General features: G+C 41.6%; 2 protein-coding genes across 4 annotated transcripts in view; both read right to left on the reverse strand.

The window, feature by feature from the left end:
- Window positions 1-458: 458 nt before the first annotated feature.
- mss51 (MSS51 mitochondrial translational activator) lies at window positions 459-12,745 on the reverse strand. Its single transcript, XM_010733065.3, has 7 exons — window positions 12,549-12,745; window positions 10,579-10,744; window positions 10,253-10,402; window positions 7,410-7,534; window positions 6,550-7,113; window positions 3,693-3,786; window positions 459-3,142 (listed from the first exon to the last, which is right to left on the reverse strand). Exons 2-7 carry the CDS (start codon window positions 10,734-10,736, stop codon window positions 2,935-2,937), a joined length of 1,299 nt encoding a protein of 432 aa, XP_010731367.2. The 5' UTR covers window positions 10,737-10,744; window positions 12,549-12,745; the 3' UTR covers window positions 459-2,934.
- Window positions 12,746-13,531: 786 nt separating this feature from the next.
- Window positions 13,532-26,335, reverse strand: part of capn15 (calpain 15) — a 37,399-nt gene continuing 24,595 nt past the window's right edge. For 2 of the 3 annotated variants that reach the window (XM_027289246.1, XM_027289245.1), the window contains 8 exons: window positions 24,766-24,989; window positions 23,942-24,067; window positions 22,237-22,389; window positions 19,987-20,148; window positions 19,661-19,896; window positions 19,342-19,511; window positions 17,951-18,129; window positions 13,532-16,607 (listed from right to left, as the gene is read on the reverse strand). In XM_027289246.1, coding sequence (XP_027145047.1) covers window positions 16,430-16,607; window positions 17,951-18,129; window positions 19,342-19,511; window positions 19,661-19,896; window positions 19,987-20,148; window positions 22,237-22,389; window positions 23,942-24,067; window positions 24,766-24,989 — 1,428 coding nt within the window. In that variant the 3' untranslated portion in view covers window positions 13,532-16,429. The remainder of the gene's footprint in view (window positions 16,608-17,950; window positions 18,130-19,341; window positions 19,512-19,660; window positions 19,897-19,986; window positions 20,149-22,236; window positions 22,390-23,941; window positions 24,068-24,765; window positions 24,990-26,335) is intronic. The other variant, XM_019268324.2, reaches the window with a different exon arrangement.

Genomic DNA, 26,335 nt, shown 5'->3' on the forward strand with positions numbered 1-26,335 from the left:
ATAGGTGAGCATCTTTTTTTCTTTTACAACAACAATGGAAGACATTGCTGCACATTTTTTCTGCAATTGTATTTTTCATCTCACTGTTTTGTGAGCATATTTTAGTTCACTCCAATGTAAATATATCTGCTGTGCATACGTTGCACTGACTTGTTTGGTAAAACAAAAAAAACAAAATATTTCAATAACGTGTGTGTATCTGCAAATATTTCTGTGCATGTGAACAATCTGAAGAATTCTCTACAGTTTGAACTATGTTAGTATTATGGCAAAGCATACTAAAGATGAGAGTGCTTTTCATTATGCCCAACAGTCTGTAGTTGGTTAGACAGAAATCTATGAATATGAATGAAGTGTGTGCCATCTGGTGCAAAAGTTTGATTTTGGTTGCAGTGCTTCGTTTTGCGGGATATATGAGGTGTTTTGCAGTTTGGGTGTGTGATTTGGTGAATTGTGTTAGTGTTTTGATAAAACCAGACTAGTTTGCAAAATTGTGTTTAAGCAAATGGAAAAAAACTGTAATAAAAGTAAATCATTTTGAAGCTACACTCATGTGTAATGGTGAATGGTGACTCTCTGTTTCTGCACTATGTAACTTTGGACTCCTGGTACACCACCAAATATTTCACTTTTTTTTTGTGAAACTGGATCATATTTTTATGGAGAAAATGTTTTCTGCTCTCCCTCTGTCCTTTTGGCTGCGTGACATTAACTCTCAGTCATTTATAGAGTGTACTGATCGGCAGTAAAGTAAAGTGCTGCAACTATTGCTGCTGTTAGTATAATGTTACCCCAGTTTATTAGCTGGACTGTGAACTATAGGAGCATCCTGGAGGACCATCAGAAAACAACAGCACATTTAAATCATTTTTAAAAAATCTCCATTCAAGTTAGTGGAGGGTTAAGCCAGAAGTAAACGGCTTGGCCAGCATAAGCCTCTAGTGCGTTTGCTCTATGGGCCACACAATGTGTAAGCATAAGCAGTTCATGCCCGGGAAATGAAACTTTTTGGCTTCATGCACTACTGAGCAGCTTTTATATGAGATTGAATGGAGCCCCACCTACAACGCTGTGTCTCCTACTCTTTACACATCCATGAAGAGGACATGTGGTGTCTGTCTGTAGATAAAAGACTCTTTCTGAAGTAAAAAAAAGAGTTATTATTACAGCAGTTATTGTTTTCAGGTGGTTATACACTAATTAAAACATAGTTCAATTTCTGCCATGTCTGTAAATACAGACCCTCTGTATCTTACACACTGGACCTTTAACTATTTGGATGCTGTAAGGGTACTTTACCATGTTTTACCCCATGGGGATTCCAATAGAGAACTTTTGCAATGTTTGTTTTAGAACATGGGGGCACAGTGACATGTAAAACTATGTATATCATATCTCTACATCACTTTCAATATTAATAACACAACTATTGTTTCTGTGTGCTTTTATCACTTGCTTCCAGTAGAGGGCAGTGTCACACTGTGAAGGCTGTACCAGCAGTATAAGAACATGTCCTCTTCTTATGAAGCAAGACAAGAAACACATGCAGACAGAGAAGCGATGGTGTGTTTGTTTTCTAAAGCAGGATGCCATACATAGAGCACTGATTGTCACATTTAGGTTAGTAATATCTGAGTTGTGGACTCATCACCCACGTGAAGCTGTTTTCATTATTCATTTAGAACTGATTCACTGCACACGAGGAGATCATAATGATAAGATTGAATAATTAATAAATCACTTTGGCAGGTTCACTAATTGGTCTAATGTGCCAGTTGGCTACTGTCACATTATAAGAAAATCAAGCCATTCCACTCCTTGCTTGGAAATTCTGAATGTGCACCTACGAGGGAAGAGATCACACAAAGCGTTATCTGAAATGTTTGCGGAAAGTAGGTCTAGTTTGTAGTCATAAAGTGGCATTTTTAAAGCTACAGAGGTAGACATCCTGTGATTTGTTTTGTGCCTCGTAATATAATGCAATTCCTGACAATGGGCCTGCAATAGGTATTCAGTTTTATTGAGACTGTGTGAGACAGACAATGATTTATCTTAGGGCAATTTTTAAGCCTGTGACTCACGCTGTTTTTCAGATTGCACTGTATTGTCTGGTGTTACTGTTATCAAGCCTGAATAAAACTGAAAACAGATGTCAAACAAATGCTGCTTGGCTTTTTCTGCCTTTTTATTATTATCGGTCGGGGGAAAAGGCTGGAATTGTCTGTGGAGCTATTATATTGTCTATTAGAGAAGACAAATGGTGATCACACGTCTGAAGCATGAACACAAGCTGCACAGAGCCACGAATGTAGGCAGAACATGCACTGTGTCCTGCAACAGCTACAAACAAGAAGCAGAATCACAAAAATGAAAACATGGTTTAGTCAAATTCAGGCACTGTGGCACTGCATCATTTATTTACGTGTACTTTTACAGCATGTGTTACATTAGTATGCATATGATCTGATTTCACGCCGTGATTACGAGATCTGGGAATAGGTCTAACCGTAACAGTTTACAGGGAGCCATCAAATGATGACTGAACTAATTTTGGTCTTATTACCTATGTACATCCACGACCCTTTATTTCCAATCAGCACGCCAGCTTGGGGCACAGAGAGTACAAATCTTTGTGCCCAACTGATGTCCTCAGGTGCCATCATCATAAATAATGAGTTTGGGTGATTTCTATAGTTATTAATAAATCATTTCTGAATTGAAAGGGCAGTGTTTAGTATGTTTTTCTTCTCTGTCTCTGCCCGAATTGAGAATCCAAGCTTCATCATCATGTGCCAAGTCATAGCACAGCTAAGAAGGCTATAGGAAAGCCCCCAAGGACCTCTGGAAAGTCCCCAAAACCTATTTTGAAAACCACATCCTTAAAGTGAAGGACTCGTAGCACAACAAGAACAGGGTTTTCCTTATGATGGCCTCTTAATTGTTTGGCCCAGGCTCCTCTACGTCTTCTTGAGGCAGAATCCCCTGGAAAAAGATGTAGTGAGAGTTGCAGTAGACTGGAGTTTTATTGGGGCAGGACTGGACCTGCTCAGGTTTCTGTGAGGTGAATGGATTGGGTCCACTGTCCCTGATGTGTATCTCCAACTCCAACAGGATCTGGAGCGAGCACTTGAGCTCCATCTCGCTGTAGAGACAAAGAGATAGCCAAGAAATCAATTAATCGAGTAAGTTTAGTTTTATGGTCCTCATGAGAGACTGAGGGAAATTAAACATGTCTTAGACTTATTTTAACATCCGCCCACAAAAAAACAATTTGAGAGAAATGACAAAAGAACAACAACAACAGATGAAAAAGAGAACAACATCAATAACTTTACTAAATCATCATGTTAGAGTCCGCAGGGGGAGTTTGCTGTGAGTGCCTGCAGCAGAAGAAATAAATCTTTTATTCAACCTGGTCTTTGTACAAACAAGAAACTGGTATTTGCCATCAGAGGGAAAGAGTGTGAAGTGTGGAAGGAGAGGTGGGATCTGGGTTTTGGGCAACGACAACTGTGTTGAGACTGAGGTGATGAGATCAGGTAGGTGAGGAGTAGCAATAGAGGAGAGATAGTTTAATGTACAACAATACAGAAGGAGGAGGTGGAAAGATTCCACATTCGTTTTGGAGTTTTGGATAGCAGATGGTATAACTTGAAATGGCAATGAATCAGCGTAACAATAATGTGACTAACCTGTACATAGTGAAGAGGCAAGGGATGTTATAATCTCTGAGTAGCAGAAGTGTGGGCAGCCAGCCTTCTATCAGACCCTGGTTAGCATGGAACCCTGTGTTAAAAAACATAAAAACACATAAAGATCCATAACAAAGACCTCAAATAGACAGGACCAGATGAAACAAAATATCTCTTAATATGTCTCTTACCCATTGCACTATTAAAACTCCTAAAAAACTTTAAATTTTAACATTAGTCTATATGCATTTTCCTGACTAAACAGGCAAAAAACTAAGTTGATGTATGTTACATCACCTTTTATTTTCCAACTAGTCCTGCTGACGAAAATCCGCCGAGAATGCAAATAAATAAATAAATAAATACAGAAATCTTTAATGTGAAGTATCCAAACTTGTTCTTACTTCGGTAGAAACCTGTTTTATGTAGGAACCCATCAATCATAGTAAGAAGTTGCTTGAAAAAAACAACCTTTTCAGGGACTTCGATTTAAAATAAGCCAGTCTTGCAACATACACACCTCCCTGAGTGAGTCAGCTGAATGACAACGACACAAGAAATCCCTTATTGAGCTGTCACCATCACAGGTTTTTACAGAGTGACAGAGTGACCCCAGCGAGGTGAAAGCCGAACAGATAACGTTTGATTAGTCTCCAGCTACCCGTGTCTTTATCTTGTTAGCTACAGTATATTTCTCTCTGAACGTGTCAGCCTAATTATCAGTCAATATGACAAAGTTAATCCTGCTCCAAACAAGATGACCCCATTTAGAATCTTCAGCCTGAGTGGAGAAAGCTTGTTCTAACTCAATTTGCCCCACACCAGCTAAAAATTCACAATATTTCATTGCAGAAGTCTGGCTATATTTATATCTATAGTGGGGTGGGGTAGATAATCCTGCAGCATATTAACTGACAGATGTCACTTTCCACTGACTCTGGTTTATTATCAGTATGTGTTCTTTCCTCTGACCAGCAGGGTATTGTGGTGAATAGCTCGACCTTCAACCAGATGACTGAGGTTCAAGCCACTGTGGCAGCAAATAGTGTAAATCCATCCAGCTTAAGTGTCCTTGAGTGAGACAAAACTGGGAGAGCAGAAAACAGAACATTTCCCTGCACTGAGCAACAAAATCTCACATTATTAGTTTGTCCAAGAGAGATCAAATTTGAACCAACATCTAGGAAAAAGCATGTGAGGTATATAGCTATATAGCTATAGAAGTGAGCTATGAATTCATTAAAGCTTCAGCTGTTTAGTGCATACCAGCGTGTATACTGGTTAAGTGTGTCAGGGGGCTCAGAGCATGCCACAGAGGCAGAGTATTCTAAGGCTTCTGATACTGGCACACAGATGGTATCATATTATCCAACCGCCTGCCATGTCTATAGAGGAGAACCCCCAACTGCAGAAAGAGAGGATTTTAATTTGAATAATGCATGCCATGATACCAACATCCCCGAGGTTACACTTCTCATCATGATAAAACATTTACCAGGAGTACGTGTTTAGGCGTTTAGAACCCCAGGAGATAAGGTGACAAAGAGATGTTACAGTCTGGACTGTTAATGACTGCAATAATTTCCTGGCTCCAGTGTGAATTTGGGCCATATGGTGGATAAAGTTTCTGTAAATGGTAATAGACTTTGTTTCCTGGTCTGAAAATATGTTTTAGAATGATGAATATCCAGTTTATTTCAAAGATAACTATCTGGATATTGTGTTTGTGAAGTGTTTTCAGTGCTCTATCTTTGTACAGATGACATTTCCCACATCCATTTCCTCTGTGAGGACTGACGGTTGATTTCACCCCGCTCCCTCCCTTACTCACAAAGGCCAGTGTCTGTTTTTAACTGCTTTTCTAGCACCATTTCCCTCTCTCTCTTTCTCCTTCGCTCTGTGTCATTTAACACATACACACCTTCCTCGTTATGCCTTTCGTCATGCAGCTTTCTCCTCCATCACTTAAACAGTGTCATAATGCAGCGCTCTGCCAGCTTCGCGGTATGACAGGCAGCCAGGCACTCAGGCAGTTTACTTGCAGGATGACTGATTCCTGTATATTTAGCTCCATTGGAGCTTGCACTAATAACTGAGCTAAGGGTTATGAATGCGGTTGGGTTAGGGCTTTGCTGCTTTGCAGGTTGAAAGGTCATTGAACTGATTCAGTGCAAGAGATTAGGAGGTGTAGGGGTATAGTGCCACTTTTATGAGGTGGTTGTCTGTGAAAGTGAACAAAGAGTTAGACAGTAGGTGTCAAGCCTTTCAGTCGAACATGCTGTTTGTTGTCTTTTGAATTTCAAAAGTATGAACTATATAATTCGAAAAAAAAGTTTTTAGTAGATGTCTTCACATGGGTGGCAAGATTGATTTAAAAAGAGTGAGTTTGCACAGGCTTGCGATGTTTGTTAGGGTGAAACTGGGAGGAACCGAGACTCTGTTTTCAAAAGGGCAGCTTACTGACATTATGCTGAGCCCAGCAATCAGAAGCCAAACTCTTTCCCAGCTGCTCCCATTAATCACCCAAATCCCCAATAAAAGTCTGCGGCTAATGAATAGGCCAGATCTAGTGAGTTACACGTCTCCTACTTGCTCTGTTCTCTGAAAAAGGCAGTTGTCAAACGAGCATAAAAGGAGACGAGTCACTGGTTCTGCAAGACAGCTGACCACTTAAGCTGAGCAGTTTCTATTTATGGATACATTCCTTACTGGTTGATTTAACAGCATTTTGAGGTGAAAGTCTCCTTTCAACCAGACCTATCTCAAGATTTTGTGGTTGTTGTGTAACCCCACTCGTACTCTTACTCACTCTTACTTTCTGTTTGTTTCTGATTGGCTGGAAATTGTATGTACATACCAGGGTGAAATCCGACCACCAAATCTGGTTTGGCTCCTTCCTCTGTCTCCACCACATCTTCCCAAAACTGGTGGTAGAGGCCCTTGTGGGCACTGATGTAGACCCTATGCTTGGGGCCAAATGCCCTGAGAGGAGGCCTCATGATGGGGCCATCCACCACCTCTGGTCCCACCATAACAATCTCGATACCCTGGTGTCCAGGGGACATCTTGTTCAACTCATCATAGTCAGTCACTCTGGCTCCCATGGTCTCATTGTGAGATGCCCCTGCTAGGTGAATTGTGAGTGGCTTAGCATAGGGGTCAAGGCTGAAGTGTCGAATGCCCATCCCAACTGTCAGAACCCGAGAGAGAAACTCGCTCTGAATCCGCCATAAAGACTGTCGCAGGTCAGAGTCATCTGGTCTTGGCCTGCTGACATTCTTCCAAAGGGCTGTCATGTTGGCACCAGACAAGATGGCATCCAAGCATGACGTCTGGTCCCCCTGCATGGCAAGCCAGTCCTCCCAATTCTTCACCTCAGCAACTGACTTAGACCACTTCTCAGTGGAGAATGGGAGGTCCCCTGCATGGATGGTAGAACATTTAAAATGGAGTTATGTGCCACAAAACTGAGGACATAGATTAATGTTTCTTCTGCTTCTGAAAAGCAATCAGAGCGATCTAAAGAAACTTTAATCAAAATTTCAGTATTGCTCTATGACTTTCAGTCACAGTGCCAGTTTTTGACTCTCAGGCATTTAATTTCTGCAGCTCAGCTTTAAAATATGCCATCTCATTAATGTGATTTCTCTGTTTTGTGAACTCAAAGAGCTATTAAGGCATTTTGTATTTCAGCTGCAGTGCCTTTTCATTTCTCACCAGTGAACATCAGCCACTCCACTAGTCTGTCAATGGCAACCAGACGCAGCATCTTGCAGACCTTTTTATGCTGAGGCCAGTCCTTTTTCTGACAGTCCTTGGTGCAGTAGTACACATTTAAGCACCTGTGACAGAAAGGTGAGGTAAAAAGCAATGCAGAGAAATTAAATGGAAAGAACTATGCAAGGTTTGGAAGTTAAACAAAAAGGAGTTGAATTATGTGGTAAATAAAACAAGTGTAAAAAAGCAAGCAAGCAATTTAAGATTTCAGATTCTTCAAAGTAGCCACCTTCACTTAGCCCCTTTAATGACAGCTTTGCACACTCTTGGCATTCTCTCAATCAGCTTTATGAGGTCATAACCTGAAATGCTTTCCCAACAGAGTTCCTTTATATGCTGAGCACTTGTTGGCTGTTTTTCTTTCACTCTGCAATCCAACTCATACTAAACCATTCTCAATTGAGTTTACCCTGGGTGACTGTCGAGGCCAAGTCTTCTCATGTGCCATTCCATCACACTCCTTCCTGGGAGTATTGAGTATTTTGCGTCATTGACCTGTTGAAAAACAAATAATGGTCCCACTAAGGGCAAACCAGTATAGTATGATAACTATGCTGGTGCCTTCAATTCTGAATAATTTGCCCACACTGTCACCATCAAAGCACCCCCACACGATCACACCTCCTCCTCCATGCTTCACAGTGGGAACCACACATGCAGATTCCATCTGTTCACCTTCTCCACATCTCATAAAAACATGGTAGTTGGAACCAAAAGTCTGACATTTGGAAAGTTCTGATTTCCATTGGTCTAATGTCTGTTCCTTAGCCCAAACAATTATCCTGTTGCTCTCCCCCAGTCGTGGTTTCTTTGCAGCAATTCAACCATGAAGACCTGATTCACACAGTCTCCTCTGAACAGTTAATGTTGAAATGGTTCGCTAGTTAAACTCTGTGAAGTATTTATGTGGGCTCTAATCTGAGGTGCCATTAATTGGCAATTTCTGAGGCTGCTAATTGTATTGAACTTCTCTGCAGCACGCTACATTTTGGTCTTCCTTTCCTGGGGCGGCTCCCATGAGAGCCAGTTTCATCATAGCGTTTGATGGTTTCGCAACTGCACTTAAGGATTTTTAGGATTGACTGATTTATATCCTAAATTAAAGATGGACTGTTTCTTCTTCAATATGGATTACTACAGTAGTTGAATAGGCCTATTTCCTGTATGCCATAAATACCTCGGAGAAAACAACTGATGGTCTCAAACACCTGCTAACTGAAAATCATTCCAGGTGACAACTTCATGAAGCTGATCATGAAGCTGTCATCGAAACAAAAGGTGGTTAGTTTCAAGAATTTGAAAAATCTGTGTACCACATAACTCCTCACACTGAATTTAAAATGTAGAAACTAATAAAAATAAGATAAAACCACTGAATTAGAAGGAGTCTTAATTAAATAATACTTAACTTCTTATATATCTGATGCCAACTAAAGTGCTGGTAGTAATTATTTAACCACCGGTGGGCCAGAAAAAAAAAATATTTATGGGTGCACCACTTGTACTGTATATCAGGATAGCCTATGTATTATTAGACTAATACCTAGAATGTTTTGTTGCCAGGACATAAATAGCATTTTACACCCATAAAGACCCTGTCATTCAGTGGCGACTGTAGATGAATCCTGTCCTGTTTTAGACAACAGCTGGCAGCCATGGTAGGTAGAAGTTGGAATTTATTACACAACCCCTTTGTATGGCTTTTGTGTTGTCACACTGTTAAGGTGGTGAGGTAATGCATTGAATTAGAGGTCTGACAGCCAGTGCCAGTTGGTGCCTTGGGAGACTATATTACTTTACTTTGCAATCATTTGCAGCCTCAGAGGCACCCACATTTCCATAAAATCATCTATCAGCCTGCGTGTTCTGTCACAGCACACTTTGGGCGTACTAATCCTCCAAAACAGGCTTACAAGTGGACAAAGTGAGACAAAACAATGAGAAAGACAGGTGCCCTTGAAAGGTAATCTATGAAGCACTTCTGCAGAGATACCTCCGCCTTAACGGTAAACAAATGGATCAACGTGAATAAGAATGAGAATAAAAAAGGTGATGGGAAGTCACAAGTAGGTACTTTTGAAATATTTGTGGTAATTCTCAGATATCACAGTTCTTTTGAGTTTTACTTGTCAGCTGTTTTTTTTCTGCCTTAACTTCTGCTGATAGTCACTTTTCTGAGACAGGCGGTAGCAGCTGAGAATTTCAAGCGACTGCACATATGTGTGAACCAGAGATAGAGAGAGAGAGAGAGAGGGGAAACAGAGAGCCAGAAGAAAAATGAGGCACAAAAACAACGAGGAACTTGTGAATAAGCAGCATAATGCATTCCTTACTCTCAATACACTCCTTGAGGAACTTACTGGGATGTTGTGATATTATGAACTGCTTTTAGCTGCTCTTAATAAGCTGCCAAGTTGCAGAGAGATGAATCACAGTCAGGGGACTTTGCTATATTTGCCATTGGCCATTGTCCACTTCTGTAGAGCTGTCCACACCTTAGCAGGCTATCACTCTGCTGTTGATACAACAACAACTGGTAATGCTTCACAAATGACAACTATTGGACAACTATGTCCAAACATTGTTGTGACTGGGTGATAATAGGGCTTACCAGACAACGGTGTAGTTTTCAATGGCCTAAAATATTCTGATTGTCAACAATGATCAGCGTTAATCACAGTTAAGGCTAGAATACTGCCAAATCATGCATCACGTACAACGCATCAACACATCTCTGCAGTCACTCTGCAAGTATCATCCTTCAGTTGAGTCTTTGCACTCACTTGACACAGCGCTTCAGGGTCTGTCCCTCTGTGAGATGCTCTGGGAGTTTGTTGCAGCTGGTGCAGAACTTGAAGGTCTCCTCCATCTTCTGAAACAACTCCTTGTAGTTGCGGAACGTGATTCCTTGAGCCTTTCCCTCAACGGCAGCCCTTTTGGGAATCAGACACATTATGACAATATGTTCAAGGATCTGCTGGTAACACAGTTGTGAGAAACAGTCAACAGTCTATGCAATCAACTCAAAGAATCGTTTATGCCAAAGAGAAACAAGACCGTTGGACTGAACATATCAGTTTGAACAGTGGTTAGTATCAGTAGTTTGTACCTGTATTCTCCGTAGTCCTTCATGTTGAGCTTGTTGAGAATCAATTTAGATAGTCCTGGAACATTGGTGTCCATGGAGTAAAAGCCAGACCGGTCAGAAAAGACACTGTCATTACCTGGAGCGTAGGACTGTGGGAGTGCTGGGATCTCGGATGCCATGTTGTGGCCTTCAATATGTAACAGGAGAGGGAAAAAAAACCTTTAGACTAATATTATAATAGACTATACTGAACATCTGTCTCTTTATGTTTGGCCCATTTCAAAAGTGGTGATTTAAATTAATTTGACTTAACACCCCCTGAAATGGCAAACTCCAGTGGTTGAACTTGTCATCTTGTTGTAGTGATGTACATATGTACTCTAGGACACTGTGACACATTGTTGGGTGTATTTATCGGTGAAACAAAGAAAACCTCTGACCAACCCATTAAAAAAATGACACAAATGGCATGTTTTTACAGTTCACCTTGTGTTCATCACAACAAATGAAAATAATTGATGTTTTGTTCTGGTTGTAATTTTCCAGAGTTGTAAAAATGTCACTGAGTGTTATGAAATGCTATGCAGTGTTTTGGTGTCTGATAAGCCTTTAAACTCGGTCTTGGAGTCTGTCTCTGTCTCTGCATCTGTCACTTACACTGCACCTTGATCAGATTTCATTGCCACACTGGAACCCTAAACAACACACACCCCCATCAACATTCTACACCAGATCCATCATTTTATCAGTGCACGCTGTGTGCTTACTGACAGACTCAAAGCAGAGTTGGGGAGATGTGAGGGATAGACCCCCCACTGGGTCAGACTGACAAATGAGAAGAGGCAGGGCTGGTAAATGTGGAATGTGGTGGAAGTACATACAGTTCCAAGCCACACAGAGGTATTTGTTCTAAGCACCCTGGCGACCACGTAACACACTGCACTGATACAACAAAGATTTTCACTGTGATTAGAAAAGGGAATGACATGTTGATACAGTATCACTGCTGCCAGAAGCCACAAAGGCTATTTCAAAAGCAATGACGGCATTAAAAAAAATACTTTCAAGTATGACTTTTTAAATAGTGTCAAGTAGACACACACTATAGACTCAAAACCAGGTTTACCTTTGTGGTTTAAAATACACTGCAACAGCAAATGTTCATGACTTGGAGGATCAGCCGAACCTTAGACTGGCACGTTCTTCGAGTTACATTATCATGTCTCAAAAATACATCGTCAACACAACCCCTTGTTTGGACACTTTCATGTCACGTGATTCCTTTAGTTGGCAGGACATGGTGGAGAAAACAAGTTGGGAGAGAAATGTGATATCTGGGGGTGTCATGCAAAAGCAAGTCATGTGCCTCCTTCAGTCCTTCTTTGGATTTTTATTGGAAACTAACCAAGAATGATTATTTTAATTATTAATTTATTCAAATTGGTAAAAATTGTTTAGTGATTAAATATCAACCTGTCTCTTAAGTGCAGCAGTACTCAATGTGGCCTCATGAAACTCTCAAAGTAACTTCACAATAACTGCTTTACTCTATCACTCCGAGGAACTATTTTGTACCCACAACGCTGTTCTCTCCAGCCTGACATGAAAACAACTTTTCCTTTACTTTCAGGAACACTGTATCTTTTCAATTTTATACTAAGTGTTGCTGTGGAAATTTTAGCCTTATCATGTCTGCAGACAAAATTGAAAGGCCTATATCTAATTAGTTCCGTCATATCTACAGAGCACCGGGGATGGATGGGCTTTGAAATGAACAGATTTCCCACGAGAGGGCAGGTCTTTTGCCTTTCTCTGCTCACATATCTGACTGCCTGTGATAGCGTGAAGTTTTTTAAGCATGCAGACCTTCCACTGACTATCTGGCCAGAGCATTATCAAATTTTCACCTTGCCTTACCATGCACCGAGAACTAAGATAACTCGGGTTTGTTACAACACCAAGACATGAGCAGATATACGAGCATGTCATACCTTTGGTTCCAGCTGAGCAGAGTGCCTTTTTTGGGTTCTCAGTACAGGAAAGAAGAAAGTGACTGACAGCTCCTTATGCTGTCACCAAGTAGTGGAGCCTCCTCCAGTAAAACTTAACACTACAGAGCCACAGAGATGTAAGGCAGGAACTAATGAGTGGGAGAGGGAGTATGATGGATTGGGGAGGAGGCTTGCCTTGGAAAAAGATAGGGGACCAGAGAACAGAGGTACATTTTTAGAAAAAGAAGGGTGGGATGGGGTGGGGTCTGAGAGAAGACTTGCAGACTGGAGCAGAGAGTGGACACACGCAGAGAGAGATATAGATTCTGCAGAAACAAACTAAATCTGTCGGGAAGAGAGAGTTCAGAGATGAGGAGGAAATGAAAAGCAAAGAGAAATCAATGATGACAAACACATAAAGTGGACCGCTGGAATCAATAATAGGGCAGTAAATAAGTGTATGCCTAAGTGGAAAAGATTTTTGATATATAAATATATTTTCCTTTCATCATGTGTTTTTTTTTCATTCAGATATTTGCAGCTTGAAAGCTTTGACTTCCTCTTTATTCATCACGTAACAACAGCCTGAACAGAAACATACATTTCTGTTCTGACAGTTCTTATGTTTGTCAGGTTGTTTCTATGAATCACAAACTAAGAGAGCCTCTTTGTTATACTGTATATGTGGAAAACATTTTTTTTGCAATAATGACAAATGTTAAAAATGCATTTTAATTTAAAAAAATTTATTTGGTCCATTGGAACCTGAGATTGAAAATTAAACATACATATTTGTACACATATATTCATATTCCCCCTCCCAGAAAAGATCAATAAAATATATATCACATTCATCAGAGTTCCATTTTGTTCAGCATTACGTTTCATTTTTTTGTTTCTACTATCATACTTTTATTTTATTTCTTTACAAGTTTAAAAGGGTCAGTTAATTTTTTTGAATTTGAATTGTTTTGTTTTTTTTTAAATCTTTTGTGTGGCTTAAGTTTGCAGTCTGTACAATTTACATGGAGGGGAAACCAGACGAAGGAGAGGAGAGAAAAGGCGTTGTGTTTTCCTCTGGCTGTAGCCTCTTCAACAGCAGGGGGCACCCATGACGCACAGAAAAAGTCATCACCACAACTTCACAGAAGAGATTCAAAAGGACACCAGCAAAGAGCCAAAATGACAATTATGACAAAAAAAATAACAAAGTATGAAAAAAAAAAATCAATATCATGTAAATGTAAAATGTAAAACTCAGTGACTCAGTGAATTCTGAGGTGCCTCATCATTGCAGGTGTTTCAGTGCAGGTTCATTTCTTGTTGAGATAATCCCTCTGGGCTCAAACCAAAGCCGTAAACTATCACATTCCTTTATCTAGCATTCATCAGTTCAGTATTCAACAATATTCATTTGACAACAGGCCTGCAAATCACTTACACAAATAAATTAAGACAGCTACTCGGCTGCGAGCACGCACACACTCACACAGGGGCAGACAAGACATCTGAAAATGGTCATTATGTGTCTTTGGAAAAAAACAAAAAACATATTTACAGTTCTTCAGGCTTCATCAAAGAGACATTACGCTGCTGTAGTAGTTTCCTCACAAAGATGTCGTGAAGTACAGCCTACCGGCTCTGGCAGACGTGTTTGTGCAGAGTAAGTAAGACTGCAAGCATTCAGGACACGATGCTACTATAGCCCCCTGCTATTTATCATCAACGCTGGCAATACAAACAAAAGCGATGACGCTCATGAGATGATCTATATTTCAGCACTTGTTTAACTCAAGGTTGCCGAGCTTATCACCTGTACTGAATCGTCTTACGCGGGAACTTTAATGCTCAGACTCGAAATGATCTTGACGATAAAATTTGCATTTTTTTTTCCGCCAGGGATTTTGCTTACGAGCGTTCAAGTTTATCTCCATTTCACTACATAATAGTAAGACATCAACTTTGACTTGACAAAGCGTCCCCCACTCCATCCTGTTACTATAGTACCGCATTAGTCTTTTCCCTCTCTCTGATAAAACATCTATGTTGCCATGGTGAGGACTGAGAGATCCTTTGTGAAACAGGAGTAATGGCTTTGACACGGGCGAACATTGGAAGAGTCATCTTTTGAAACAAAGCAGCGAGAGGACTAAACTATTTTCTGTGTCACAAAACATCTCAGGGGTCCCCTTCTCTCCCTTGTTATGTGACATAATGGTAATTTGTTATTACACTAGGACGCTGTGCTGTCGCTAATGTGCCGTTGGTGTATTCTTGCGGGAGGATGGCCCAGATGCTCGCGTTGCACCCAAGCAAACAAAAATGGTCCCTGACCTCCCAAAGTAAACTCGGCAGCTCCTCTTAAGAGCTCCCCTATGGCAAACTGACTGTTCTAACAGCCACTAGCTCCTCTAGTACTCCCCACAAAAGTGTAAATCAACACACTGGCGAACTGTTGATGTTCGCGAAAGAAACAAAATACTCAGTGAATACAGTACCAAAAAAAGAAAAGATCAGACACAAATTTTGGGAGTATCATAATCCAAGGGTGCAAGATGCAGCATTAACTCTGTATAAAGGTCTAGAGACCGGAGTTGTTCCCGAACTGTAAATTTATGTGCAGAGATATAAAGTGACTGCTGGACTGGATGAGAAAAGTCAGCATGCCTGAGGGGAAAACTACAAAGCTAGTCATGTAATGACTTGCCTCCAGCGTTTAGGCCCAAACTGAGACTGAGTGAAAATGAATTAAAGTTAGGAAAAGAAAGGTAAAAAGGTAAAAGTTAAAATGGTTGTTACTGCGCAGGGAAAAAGAGAAAAATTGTATGTTAGTCTGCTGAAGCATGAGGGCGGGAATTCTATTACGTGTCAGTATTTCGCAAGGTTGAACCTCCTGTTGCAACACTTCTCTCGAAAACCACAGCTTGGCTGGTAAGTGTTTTTAAGGGACGACCAACAGAGATACAGAAAGACGCTATTCCAGCTATCCGGCCACCATACACCCGTCACACACATCATCTTGAGGTTTTGCTTGACTCCAGCTTACTGTACAAATCATGGGTTTGGTCCTGAGCTAGAGAGAGCGCTAGACAGCACTGTGGTGATGGTGGAGAGTGGGGACAGACAGTACTGTATGAATGATGGCTTTTTCTATGACCTCAAAAACACAAATATGGACGAGACGGCAACAAGAGTCATGTATAAAACTACTAAGACCGATGTGTATATTCTCAAATAAAAAAAACAAACATGTATGACTGTGTAAAACTAGAAGTTGGGTTTGGCTCATTTAGTACCGTACTGAGGGCCGAGTGAGACAAACTCGCCCCCCTGAAGTCTCGACATAGGGGTAAGTGTCTGATCTCTGCGGGTGATTGGCTCAGAGGTTGTGGGCCTGCAAATGGCTCAGTAGTTACAGCACTCCACCCCGACTCCCGTCAAGCTTGCTTAGGGTCGTCTCCAAGCATATGAAACTCAGGGGTGACATCTGTTTCACGTACAGCGCAAAACAAAACAAAAAAAAACATCCAGAATCCTGTTAGGTGCCTGGGTGAAAAACTGTTTTGTGAGTAAGTCCCGGTCACCCCACGTTGCCCGCTTCCCTCATTTCATCCTGACATGGCACATCCACTTGGCAAGGGAGAGAGCGCTAGCTGGATGAAGACTTTTATGGAGCATTAGGAGGACGGCACATAAACGCTGCCCATTTATGCTTTACATTCAGGTGTGTGTTCATCGAACATAAGACGCACAAATATGCATCTTTCTCTGTGTTTTCGGGCCACACACACACCGCTCGCCCTCCCTTGCCTGGTTTTCCAGTGGTCTGACAGTTCATTGGATTTATATAGTCTGTGTGCGTGTGAGATAGTGGGCGGTGGTCATAGTGGCCTGGGCCGGTGCAGTCCGTCTATGTCTGGAGTGAGCTGGGGGCTGTGGGTGGCCTTGGTAGGGGTCCAGTCTCCCAGGGAGGCCTGGGCTGCCTTGCGGTGAGCCAGGCGGTGTGTGATAGAGAAACCAGCATTTCCTTCCAGCTGTGAAAGGACCACCAGCACCTGCCTGCAGAGGGAGACAAAAACAACACGGAGCAGCTGAGAGAGCAGCTTTAGGCCTTTTTTTCCTCTTGTTCATTGCTTATGATGTAGTGAATAAGGGACTGTGTGGAAAAAACTGTGATGAAGAAAGTGGCTAAATCGAAAATTTCATTTTAGAAAAAGAGCTTCCTTATGTGATTCATATTTTCTGAAAAACGGCAATGCTTTGCCCTGAATATGTCAAATAATGTTTTTATGCAAAACAAAAATAAAACCGTGAAAATACAGTAATAAATGACGTTAGCTAAAGAGTGAACAGGCATCTAACGGACTTAGACAGACCACTGCAGCACATCAGGATCCAATTAATCAAAAATAATTACATATTAGTTTAATTTTCCATCTTCCAGTTCCTAAATATACCACCAATCTTGGAACTGTTTATTCGATAGTCAGTGAAGTTAAAGCTAAGTCTGGAGGAGGTTGATTAATCAGCGCTCTATAGTAGCGTGTTTTTTCTGCTATTTTTAGGGAGAAAATGAGGAAATATGGTGACAGGAAAAGACTTATTCACAGTTTCATCATCTGAAAAGAGCACACTCAGTTAAAAGTTGTCCTGAATATAATTACCTCGATGCTAAATGCCTTCAGCCTATGAACTGATTGTATAGGAGCGAAGTGAATAAAGAGAATAAGACTGTGGGGTTGCAGCAAAAGATGAAGCGACATAATGTTCTTGTTAGATGAGAGACAATGACATAAAAAGACATGGTCCTCATGCATGGTAACTTTTTACAGTTTCACATTACGTGGGACATAACTTCAAGGGGATAAGATCGTAAATTTACGTTAATGTCTGCTGTAATGTGTCTGTGCGACTGAAAACACTCACAGTACATGTCCAAAGAATCTAAATTCAGAGAAACCTAATGATGTGTGAACGGCTGCACTGTGCTGGATTTCGCAGGTGTTTCTGAGCCTACTATATTTTACAAAGGTTTGTAAAGCATTGGCTCTAATGGGCAGAGAAAAATGGGGGCCAACAGAAAACAAAAGGCAGCTACTATTGTGCTGAGACCAGCCTAAAGTCCATTATTAAGAAATATAGAGCACTAATCCGCTGGGATCACTGCGTTTACAGAAATGTGCGCAGATATAATCGTTTAAATGGGCGGATGTTGGATGATGCTGCACCTGTACTAAATGTTCCCAGAGCGTAGTTAATCTCCTTACTTGTTATCTATTCAGGTTATTTCTTTCAAGGTGAAATATAGCTTGATGAAAAAAAAAAAAAAAACGATTTTCAGGGTTATGTGTATGTGAGCAAAAAAAGAAAGAGAGAGGGGACGAGGTGTTGTGTGTGTTTACCTGTGCAAAGGTGGTACGCTGTCGATGGTCTTGAGGCTGCCGCGCGTGGACACCACATTGAAGCTGTCAGTGCAGTCGCAGGACACGTGGAGGTAGTATTTGGGGTGGCGGTTTTCCACCACCACGATGAGCCCTGCCCAGCCGTGGGTCAGGTAGTAGCACGTCATGCCCTCGCGGCCCTGAGCAGACATGAAAGAAGAAGAAAACACACATTTGTGTGAGAACAAATCCAGTACAGCACATGTACTATGGGAATAATTCCACCTCCAATAAACTCCACCCTTACAGAAGATTGACATGTAAAAGAACCAATAGTTCAGTACCCGAAGACATAATTAAAATGTACACATTCTAAATACTAATGCAGTGCACAAGGAGTTAAGTTACTGACAACTGGCTGTTGTCTAGAAGCAAAAGGATGCAGTCCTGGTTGATGGTGTACGCAGATAAAATGAATGCTCAATCTGTATATGGATCGTCTAGTGTTCGAGATATGACTGAGTGCGTGATTTTGCTGCTCTCCCTCCAATTTGTATTCCATAAACAAACCTCAAATATGCGCATATATGCCTGAGGCTGGTGTAAGTGTAGAGAGGGATATTTCTTGTGATAGCATAACAAAGATAAAGAGGTTTTTCAGTAATACAACATGGCTTGTGGCTGCACAGCATTCAAGTTTACTGTCTGCTGCAAAAAAAAAACACACAAAAAAAAAAACCCGAGAGGCTTTGGGTTGCATCTGCATTCATAATAACAACTCTCTCAGAAGGTGAGATGACAGTGGCTGGCTGACGTCTCTCTTCTGTGAGCTGGAACTGTAATAAAGTGAATATGAGTGTAGCTAAACTGCTCTATAGCTGCTGTCATTTCACTTCCAACTGTATCTAAAGAAATATCCGTCCTTGTTTCATGCCTCAGAACTGCTCAAATCATGTACTGACCCTGCCTCCCGAGCTAACTTGAGTGGTGAAGTCCTGTGGAGCTGAATGATTTAACAAAGATGATTTCAAGTGTTTAAAAAGCTCTTGCATCCTCTTGAAGACCAGCCAATGTGACAGCACTTTCAGGAAAGCTCAGTTCAGCCAGGATATATATATTTTTTTTTCACTGGTGTAGGACCGTGTGTGCGCGTGGACAGATAAGGTGCATGTACATGTGTAAAAGCAGAACAGGATTCGGGACACTGCAGAGGAAATCTAAAAGTGTTATCTGAAAGTGGCTTACAGAGTTTAAGGCGTTCTCCGGCTTCACAGGCAGATATATTATATTAAAAGATGAAGAAGCTCTCTGTGTGTGTGTGTGTGCAGGTGTAAGACAGGGACATGTGAGGACAGAGAGCTGGGGAGCGAGGTAACAACACATATTCTTGTTCTCCCTCGACTGTGTCTCACCTCGTGTCTCTCGCCTTTGTTTTCCGTGAGGAGGATGATGGCGTCGGCCAGCGTGGTGGCGGTCGCCTCCACCTGCTCCACCATTACCTGTCTGGAGCTGTAGATGGCGAGGATGTAGCCGGGGAAGTCCTGGCTGGGCCGTCGTGCTGCTCCGCTTGTGGGACTCGAGACTGGAAGAAGACGGTTGTTCGTTTTAGAATAAGTGACAAAAATAACAGCTGCCTGTCTGCTAAAAGCCGACCGACTGCTTCTGTTAATGTCAAGTAAATATTCAGAAACACTAAAGCTCTGCTTTTGCACATTGCGTCTGAACACCTACTGGGAGTGGGCGGACCTCCCGTCCCGCTGACATTCATCTGCCAGTGGTTGAAGGCGCAGCAGACAACAGCGTACTCTCCAGGCTCCAGCATAACATCGCAGCCGACAAACTTTTTCACGGCCCGCTTGCTGTGGGCCAACAAGCGGCCCAGAGTTAGCTTGTTGCCGCTACCGAAGGAGGCACGAAACACCATGATGCACAGGTCCAGCAGGTGGCTGTCGGCTGTGTCTGAACGCCTGTAGAGGGAGAGAGGATGAATGGTTTAAGTGCAGAACAAAAAGGTGAGGAGGAAGAAGGGACTAAAAAAAAAAAAATGTCCCATTTACCTGCTTCCCTCCTGGAAGAGAGCAAACTCCAATGCTGTCCTCTCCAGCACAGTGAGGGATGTGACTGTGACCGGACCACTTGCCTTGCTGGGAAAGCAGCCTTGTAGTCTCACCTCCTGCCAGTCTGAGTGGATCTTGCAGATATCTACTGAGTCAAAATACCTGTGGGAGGAGAGGACAGAGCTTTCTTTAGTGTGTATGTATATATAGCATCGAGCCTGCATGTTTCGAGATGTGCAGAAAGACCCGTTCTTCTGAGACACCAACGATTTGACCGGTTGTTTTCCCCTGCCCCCCGTTAAGAGCCAAGTCTATTTGTATGCATCAAAAGCAGCTCTTTAACATTAGCATACCCTCTGAGGGTGCTGCTGTACAAACAGCATTTTACCTCGCTAACGTATCAGACCTCCTCCTTCAAAGGCAGAGCCCCCAGAGACAATCACCTCCTCACTTTCAGTCTGTTTTCCCATTGTTTCATCGCTTCCTAACCTCGCTCTGACAACTACCTTACATCTTACTGTTATCTTCTTGACAATCAGGATGACGAGAGAGAGAGAGAGTGTAGAAGAGGAGGCGGGTATGCCAAGGTTTTACAGTGGGTTTTGATCCCTAGAGATAAATATGTCTTGTTTTTTGGGGTTGAAAAACTCAATAGAAAAATATTTGTCCACTTGCATATGAGTCAATATGAGCACCTTGATATTCCTCCAGCAGACTGACCCCTTTCCCACACCAAAGCAAGTCTGGGCAGACACCGGCTGTAAGTTTGTCATGTAGCACAATGCTGAGATTATTTTTCTGTCAGAGAAAACAATAAACAGTCTGAAGACAGATGAGATTCTCGTCTAGGCCGAATACATTTTTCAGGTTTGAGTCGTTCAGGAGCACAGCCACATTGATCCTTCTGGACTTATTGCAACTCTTATTTTGTTGGAGACAAGGGACGTGAAAAACAGACCTCCACAGACACACGTACACATAATTCATTTTTAAGTGAACCTACTAACTTGGGTTGACAAATAAACCTTTTTTAGACAAGTGCGATTTTGTCGTTGACCTCAATTTTGCGCAAATGCAATATTGTTATTTACACAAACTTATTTACACTTGACACTGACATGTTTTTGTTGAAAGCCACACGGATTTCTCCTCAAGCTTTATTAGATTTTTCGGTCTTAATTGATTTTAGGGTGGTAATTCAGTTTCAGTTGGTTTGTTTTTTTTGGCCATTTCTAACATTGTGACTCAGCCAGTGATGTTTTACTCCTAGGCAACCGCTCCTTTTTATGCTTCAGATTACTTTTGGTTTGGTTTTCAATGAAACAGTTGTGGGCTGACATGTTTACCGACCTCTTCAAGGTCACTGCGCAATTAAATTTCATGAAAGGGGTAAGGATATTTGGCAAGCAGGAAAAACAACTAAGTAAGTAAACTTAGTACAACTATGCAAGAGATATATTTGATGCTGTGTGTGATGGAATGACAACATTAACCTCACAGGACAAAACACGCTGAAAGCCACGACAAGTCTAATCCTGCAAAACGCCTGGCAACCAAAGAAACCACAACATCATTCCTGAATCTATGATTCATTCACAAACACAATTCACTAAAAAAAAAAAAAACACACTGTCACTCAGTTTGGTGTTAATACCAGATGGTCAGCAAACTCCGCAAAGGCATAAGATTATAAAGCCATCCATCAATTTTAGCATCCATCGGCGTCATTTTAGGGATTCATCTCACCTGCACTCAGTTCACAAAAGCGCTGACATTTTCTGAACAGCTGGCGCTGGTGTAGATCTAAATCTACACACTTCTAACAGTGGTGTGTTTGGTGTTCGCAGCTACAGCTCTAATTAATTACCAGGAAAGGAATCTGTGCATCCAGCATATGGGCACAGTGATCGACTGTGAAGTCCTTGCTGAGAAATGCAAAAAAAAAAAAAAAAAAATTCACAGCGACGATGACTTATCATCACAAGATGATGACAATATTTAGTTGCTGTCATTCCTTCTGAAGGCCACCAGGGGGAAGAAAGGTCAGCTGTGAATGTACAGTCTGAAAGAGTGAGTAACTTAATGACAAGATACTTATCTACAAATGAGGAAATAGTATAGTATAGAGTTTGTGATGTCATTGCGGTTGTGTCTGTCTTAGTCATAAGAAGCCCACAGTTTCCTGAGCTGAACAAACCAGCAAACAGTTTAGATACACACTACTAAAATCTCTCGAAACGTGGTTCTTACTTTATAAAGTCCGTGTACTCCATCCAGAAGACGCCCGCACTGCTGCCATGAGCCATCAGCTCGTGACGCAGGTGCTGCGGCCAGTCCGTCCACTCGTCCGACCAGCTGCCGTTCCACGAGAAGCGACCCCACGGGTTACGCAGCCGCAATAGCCTGAAGCATGACAGGGACAGGGAGGTGATTAACAGGAAGGGAGAGCCCAAAACAGGATCCAGTTAAACTGTCGACAGCTTTCAGTCAACGCAATATTCCACATCCTTGCAGGCTCATACCACTTCTCTTATAGCTGACTGCTTACTTTTTAACAACTCATTTCATTTTACTGCCTGCTCCCCACAGTGAAAAACTTAGGGGGTATAATGGAAAGCCATATTGGAGAGTCCCAACTTTCCAAAAAAAAAAAAAAGGCCAGGTGAATCACTGTTACCAAGCTGCTTTTCATCTCCTTTGGCTCCTAGAGAGAGGACTCCAACCCATTTTAGATCAAGCCCTGCGACCCAATCTTCCACTCCGATTGCTTTATGGCAGTAAATTAAAGTGGCTGTGTGAGGCTCTTGAGCAAATTACATCTGGGATTTACGGCTACTCTCAACTTCCCTCTCACAGGTGGGACAGAAGAAGCCTCCATTGTGTTGACTCACAATGCTCATCATGATCAAAGTCATCAAACTGAACTGATGTGCACCTGTTCGCTTTTGGCATCAAGCCTCTCACCCCGTTTACGTATAAATCATTCAAGAAATGCCTTCACAAAGTATGCGTCTGTTTAATCAGTCGTAAACTCGGGATACATTTTCATAAATATCTATGATGCATAAAAATGTAGCTTTAAATCTGCGTGAAGACAAGTTTATGAATACGTTTTTTTAATGAGTAAACAAAAAGAGCTGGTTTCTTTCCAAGCCTGTGACAGTGAAACTCACTGTATGAGTCACTGGTTTCCACTATGAATTCTACGACAGTCATGAATGAGAAATGTAGCTGAAGGAAACGGCTTTATAGTCACAAAGCAGGAGAAGCAGCTCGCGTCGGATGTGGTTTTCTCTCCTTCTTTTGTTCCAATCTTTTAATCACATCCTCACTGTTACTTAACATAGTAACACAGGACTCTGTTTGTGTTATAGCCACCAGTTTTAACAGTTTAAACAGAGTTTAATTTTGGTATGGTAAGCCTCTTATTACAATACCCATTAGCCTTGGCCACAGTTGCTAGACAGAAGAAACCAGACAGAGGCATGACTCATGAGCTAGAGTGAATTTGAAATCCTTCGTAGTCGCAGTTGTGAAACAAAATATGATCCCGTAGTTGCTGAATCCCTATCCATCAATTATCGTCCTGGAATAAAAAGTGAAGTGATTTAAGCTGCAGATTTTATTATCACTTTCCTCTACAGTATAATTTTCTGTTTCTACTGGCAGTTAGTGGCGCATGTAACAGGATTTGAAGCTATGTGATTTGATGTTCCTTTCCAAAATGCCCTGCGGGAGCCATGGTTAACTCCTCACCTTATGTGTTATGTACACAGTCTCTTATGTCTACTATCATTTATGCTACAAAGATAAAACATAAATAAGGTGAGAGATAGAGCAGAGCAGATAGATGGACGAACAAAGAGAAAACATCAAGTGATCAGGGTGTGGAGCAACAAAGAGCAAATAAAAGGCAGGAACTGTATTTCACAGTCTGTCTTTTATCTATTCATACCTGTAACCTTGAACATCTCGTACATCCAGCACAGAATAGGCATGTCGAGGCCTCAGACCCAGAGACTCGTAGACAATGTCATCTACCTTCATGTTGCCTCCCCCACAAGATGCACCCATTAGAAACCTGACAAGTATAAGACAATAATCACAAACATGAACGCTGCAATCACAAATAATGTCCCTATTTAATTCTTCTGTAACAAAAGTCGGTGCAAACTATTTTCAACTTTTCTGCTTTGTATAGCTAATTTATGTTAATTGTTTTTTTTTTACTTAATCCTTAATTCAACAGAAAAGCCACAAAATTAAAAACTTTTCTCCAAACAAGCAACAAAACAAAAACCAATGTCGCAGCTTGCCTCTTTTTAGTACACTAAGTAAGTATTATAATCCTGTTCCAGGTCGGTCCCCCTTTGACGTATTGAAAAATACTTTGTTTTCTGACAGATGGACCTGCAGTCTGGCCACAGATGATTTGGCCCCTTTGGTGTTCAGTTAGTTTTCTTATGTTGCTTTGAAAGCTCACATATCAATGTGCTGATTACTAGACCTTTTTTTTTTTTTATTACTGACATACACCACAAATTGGCATTCAGCACCTTTGCAGCTTTGTAACACCTCGGTGTTTGTAGTTGGGATTGCAGAATGTTGATTCAGTGTTTTTACAATGAGATGTTTACTATTTGTTCTATACCTATTCACAGAACTGCAACTATTCTGTAACGTGAACACAGTGGAAAAATCTAGCAACACGAAAGGAATGAATAAGTGAAAAGCAAAGCCAAAGACAATGCTCCCAGCTCTGTTCTCCTCCTCCCTTACCCAGCCTCCTTGGAGCTGAGCATCTTGGCCCAGATGAGGTCTGTATCGATGGGTTCCTCCCGAGGGTTGGTGGAGCTGACTTGGAGCATCAGAGAGTCGCAGGGAGCCCCAGTCAGTGTGGCCAGGCCTTCGATGGCGCGCCCTGCCTGCAGGGCAAAGTAGGAACCATGGAGTTTGGCCAGGGCCTTCTCAATCAGCGCCACCCAGAGCTGCTTCCTCTGAGCCTGGAATTATGGGAAACAGAAGAGGGAAATATTCAGTCATGTCTCGGTCAAGAGTACCCGTCACTGACGCAGGTACATTTATAACAGGATGTTGTGTTTTAAGGTGTTGGCTATAAATCTGTTGGCTGAGACTCAAATGTATCAAAGGTCTCTAAACATGATAACTTGATAAAAAAAAGTGGAATGTGTTAGTTATTCTTTCTTATCTTATCTTATGCTTAGTCACAGGTGTGAAGGAATTCACAAATCTATGCTGGCGGTGCCAATCACTCTTAACACAACAATGTAGGTACGGTATAATAGGTTTTACAGTATGCCTCTCCAGTATGTGAGTGCCCGAGTTTGTCTCCCTGTGCTTTATTTGTTGCGTACTGCAATAAAGTCTGTCCTGTAATTCATTGTTGATTAATTAGACCTCAAGGTACAATGTTCCTCTGTGGCATCCTCTGAGACATGTGATAAAAAGCTAGTTAATTAACGAACTTGAACTTATATTGAGGTGTTAATATCAAGTTGATGTTAGGTTGCAGCTCCTTCAACGAGGCGATTATGATTACTCTAAAGAAATACTGAGCAACTCTGATAGATCAGCGAGAATATGTGTCCAGTGGCCTGTAATGTTGCTACATCGCTGCTGCGGTTTCCTGCTGAGCACTCCACCAATTTAGCACTGCCCCTCTTAAACGCTGTCAGACTCATGATGGACAGTTTAAAAAACAAGGGATTTAATTTGATGCAGCATAGCCAGAGATATCATCGTTTTTATTCCGTGCACTCTTCTTCCTTGTCAAAACCTGACACCTACATTACCCGCTACACAGCTCGACCACCAACAGTACAGACAGTACTGATTTGGGTGTGTAATGCTAACGGCAGCTAACATAGCCTGGAGCCCCTAACCTCGAGCAGAGATAAGGAGAGGAATACAAACTGGTCTGGTAAGTTTGCTTCTCTCCAACTTCACACCCACAGATTATTTCAGTTCCAAAAAGTTCTAGTCAGTCTTCAACCTCCATGATGCTTACTTGAGTGACATTAAGTTAATTTATCAGACTCTGCACAGCCCACTCTGGAGCCACAAGAAGCTTTATACAGCTACTTTTCGCTTGTAAACACACTCCGATGTGTAGAATTGGCGGTGTTCCCCTTTAAGAGTCACAATAGGGTGTGAGTGAATAGCAGCAGCATGTCAGAGGGTGCATACACTGCACAGTCTGCATGTTGCATTGGTCCTCTATATGTACTCACTATCCATCTTCTCTAACCTCAATGACCTGGAAAAGCACATACATTGTATGAGCAGAATACAGTATACTTCAATCTTTATTCCCTCTAGCTATTTTTCA

Source organism: Larimichthys crocea, chromosome XVI (genome assembly GCF_000972845.2).
Source record: "Larimichthys crocea isolate SSNF chromosome XVI, L_crocea_2.0, whole genome shotgun sequence".
NCBI classification, from domain to species: domain Eukaryota; kingdom Metazoa; phylum Chordata; class Actinopteri; family Sciaenidae; genus Larimichthys; species Larimichthys crocea.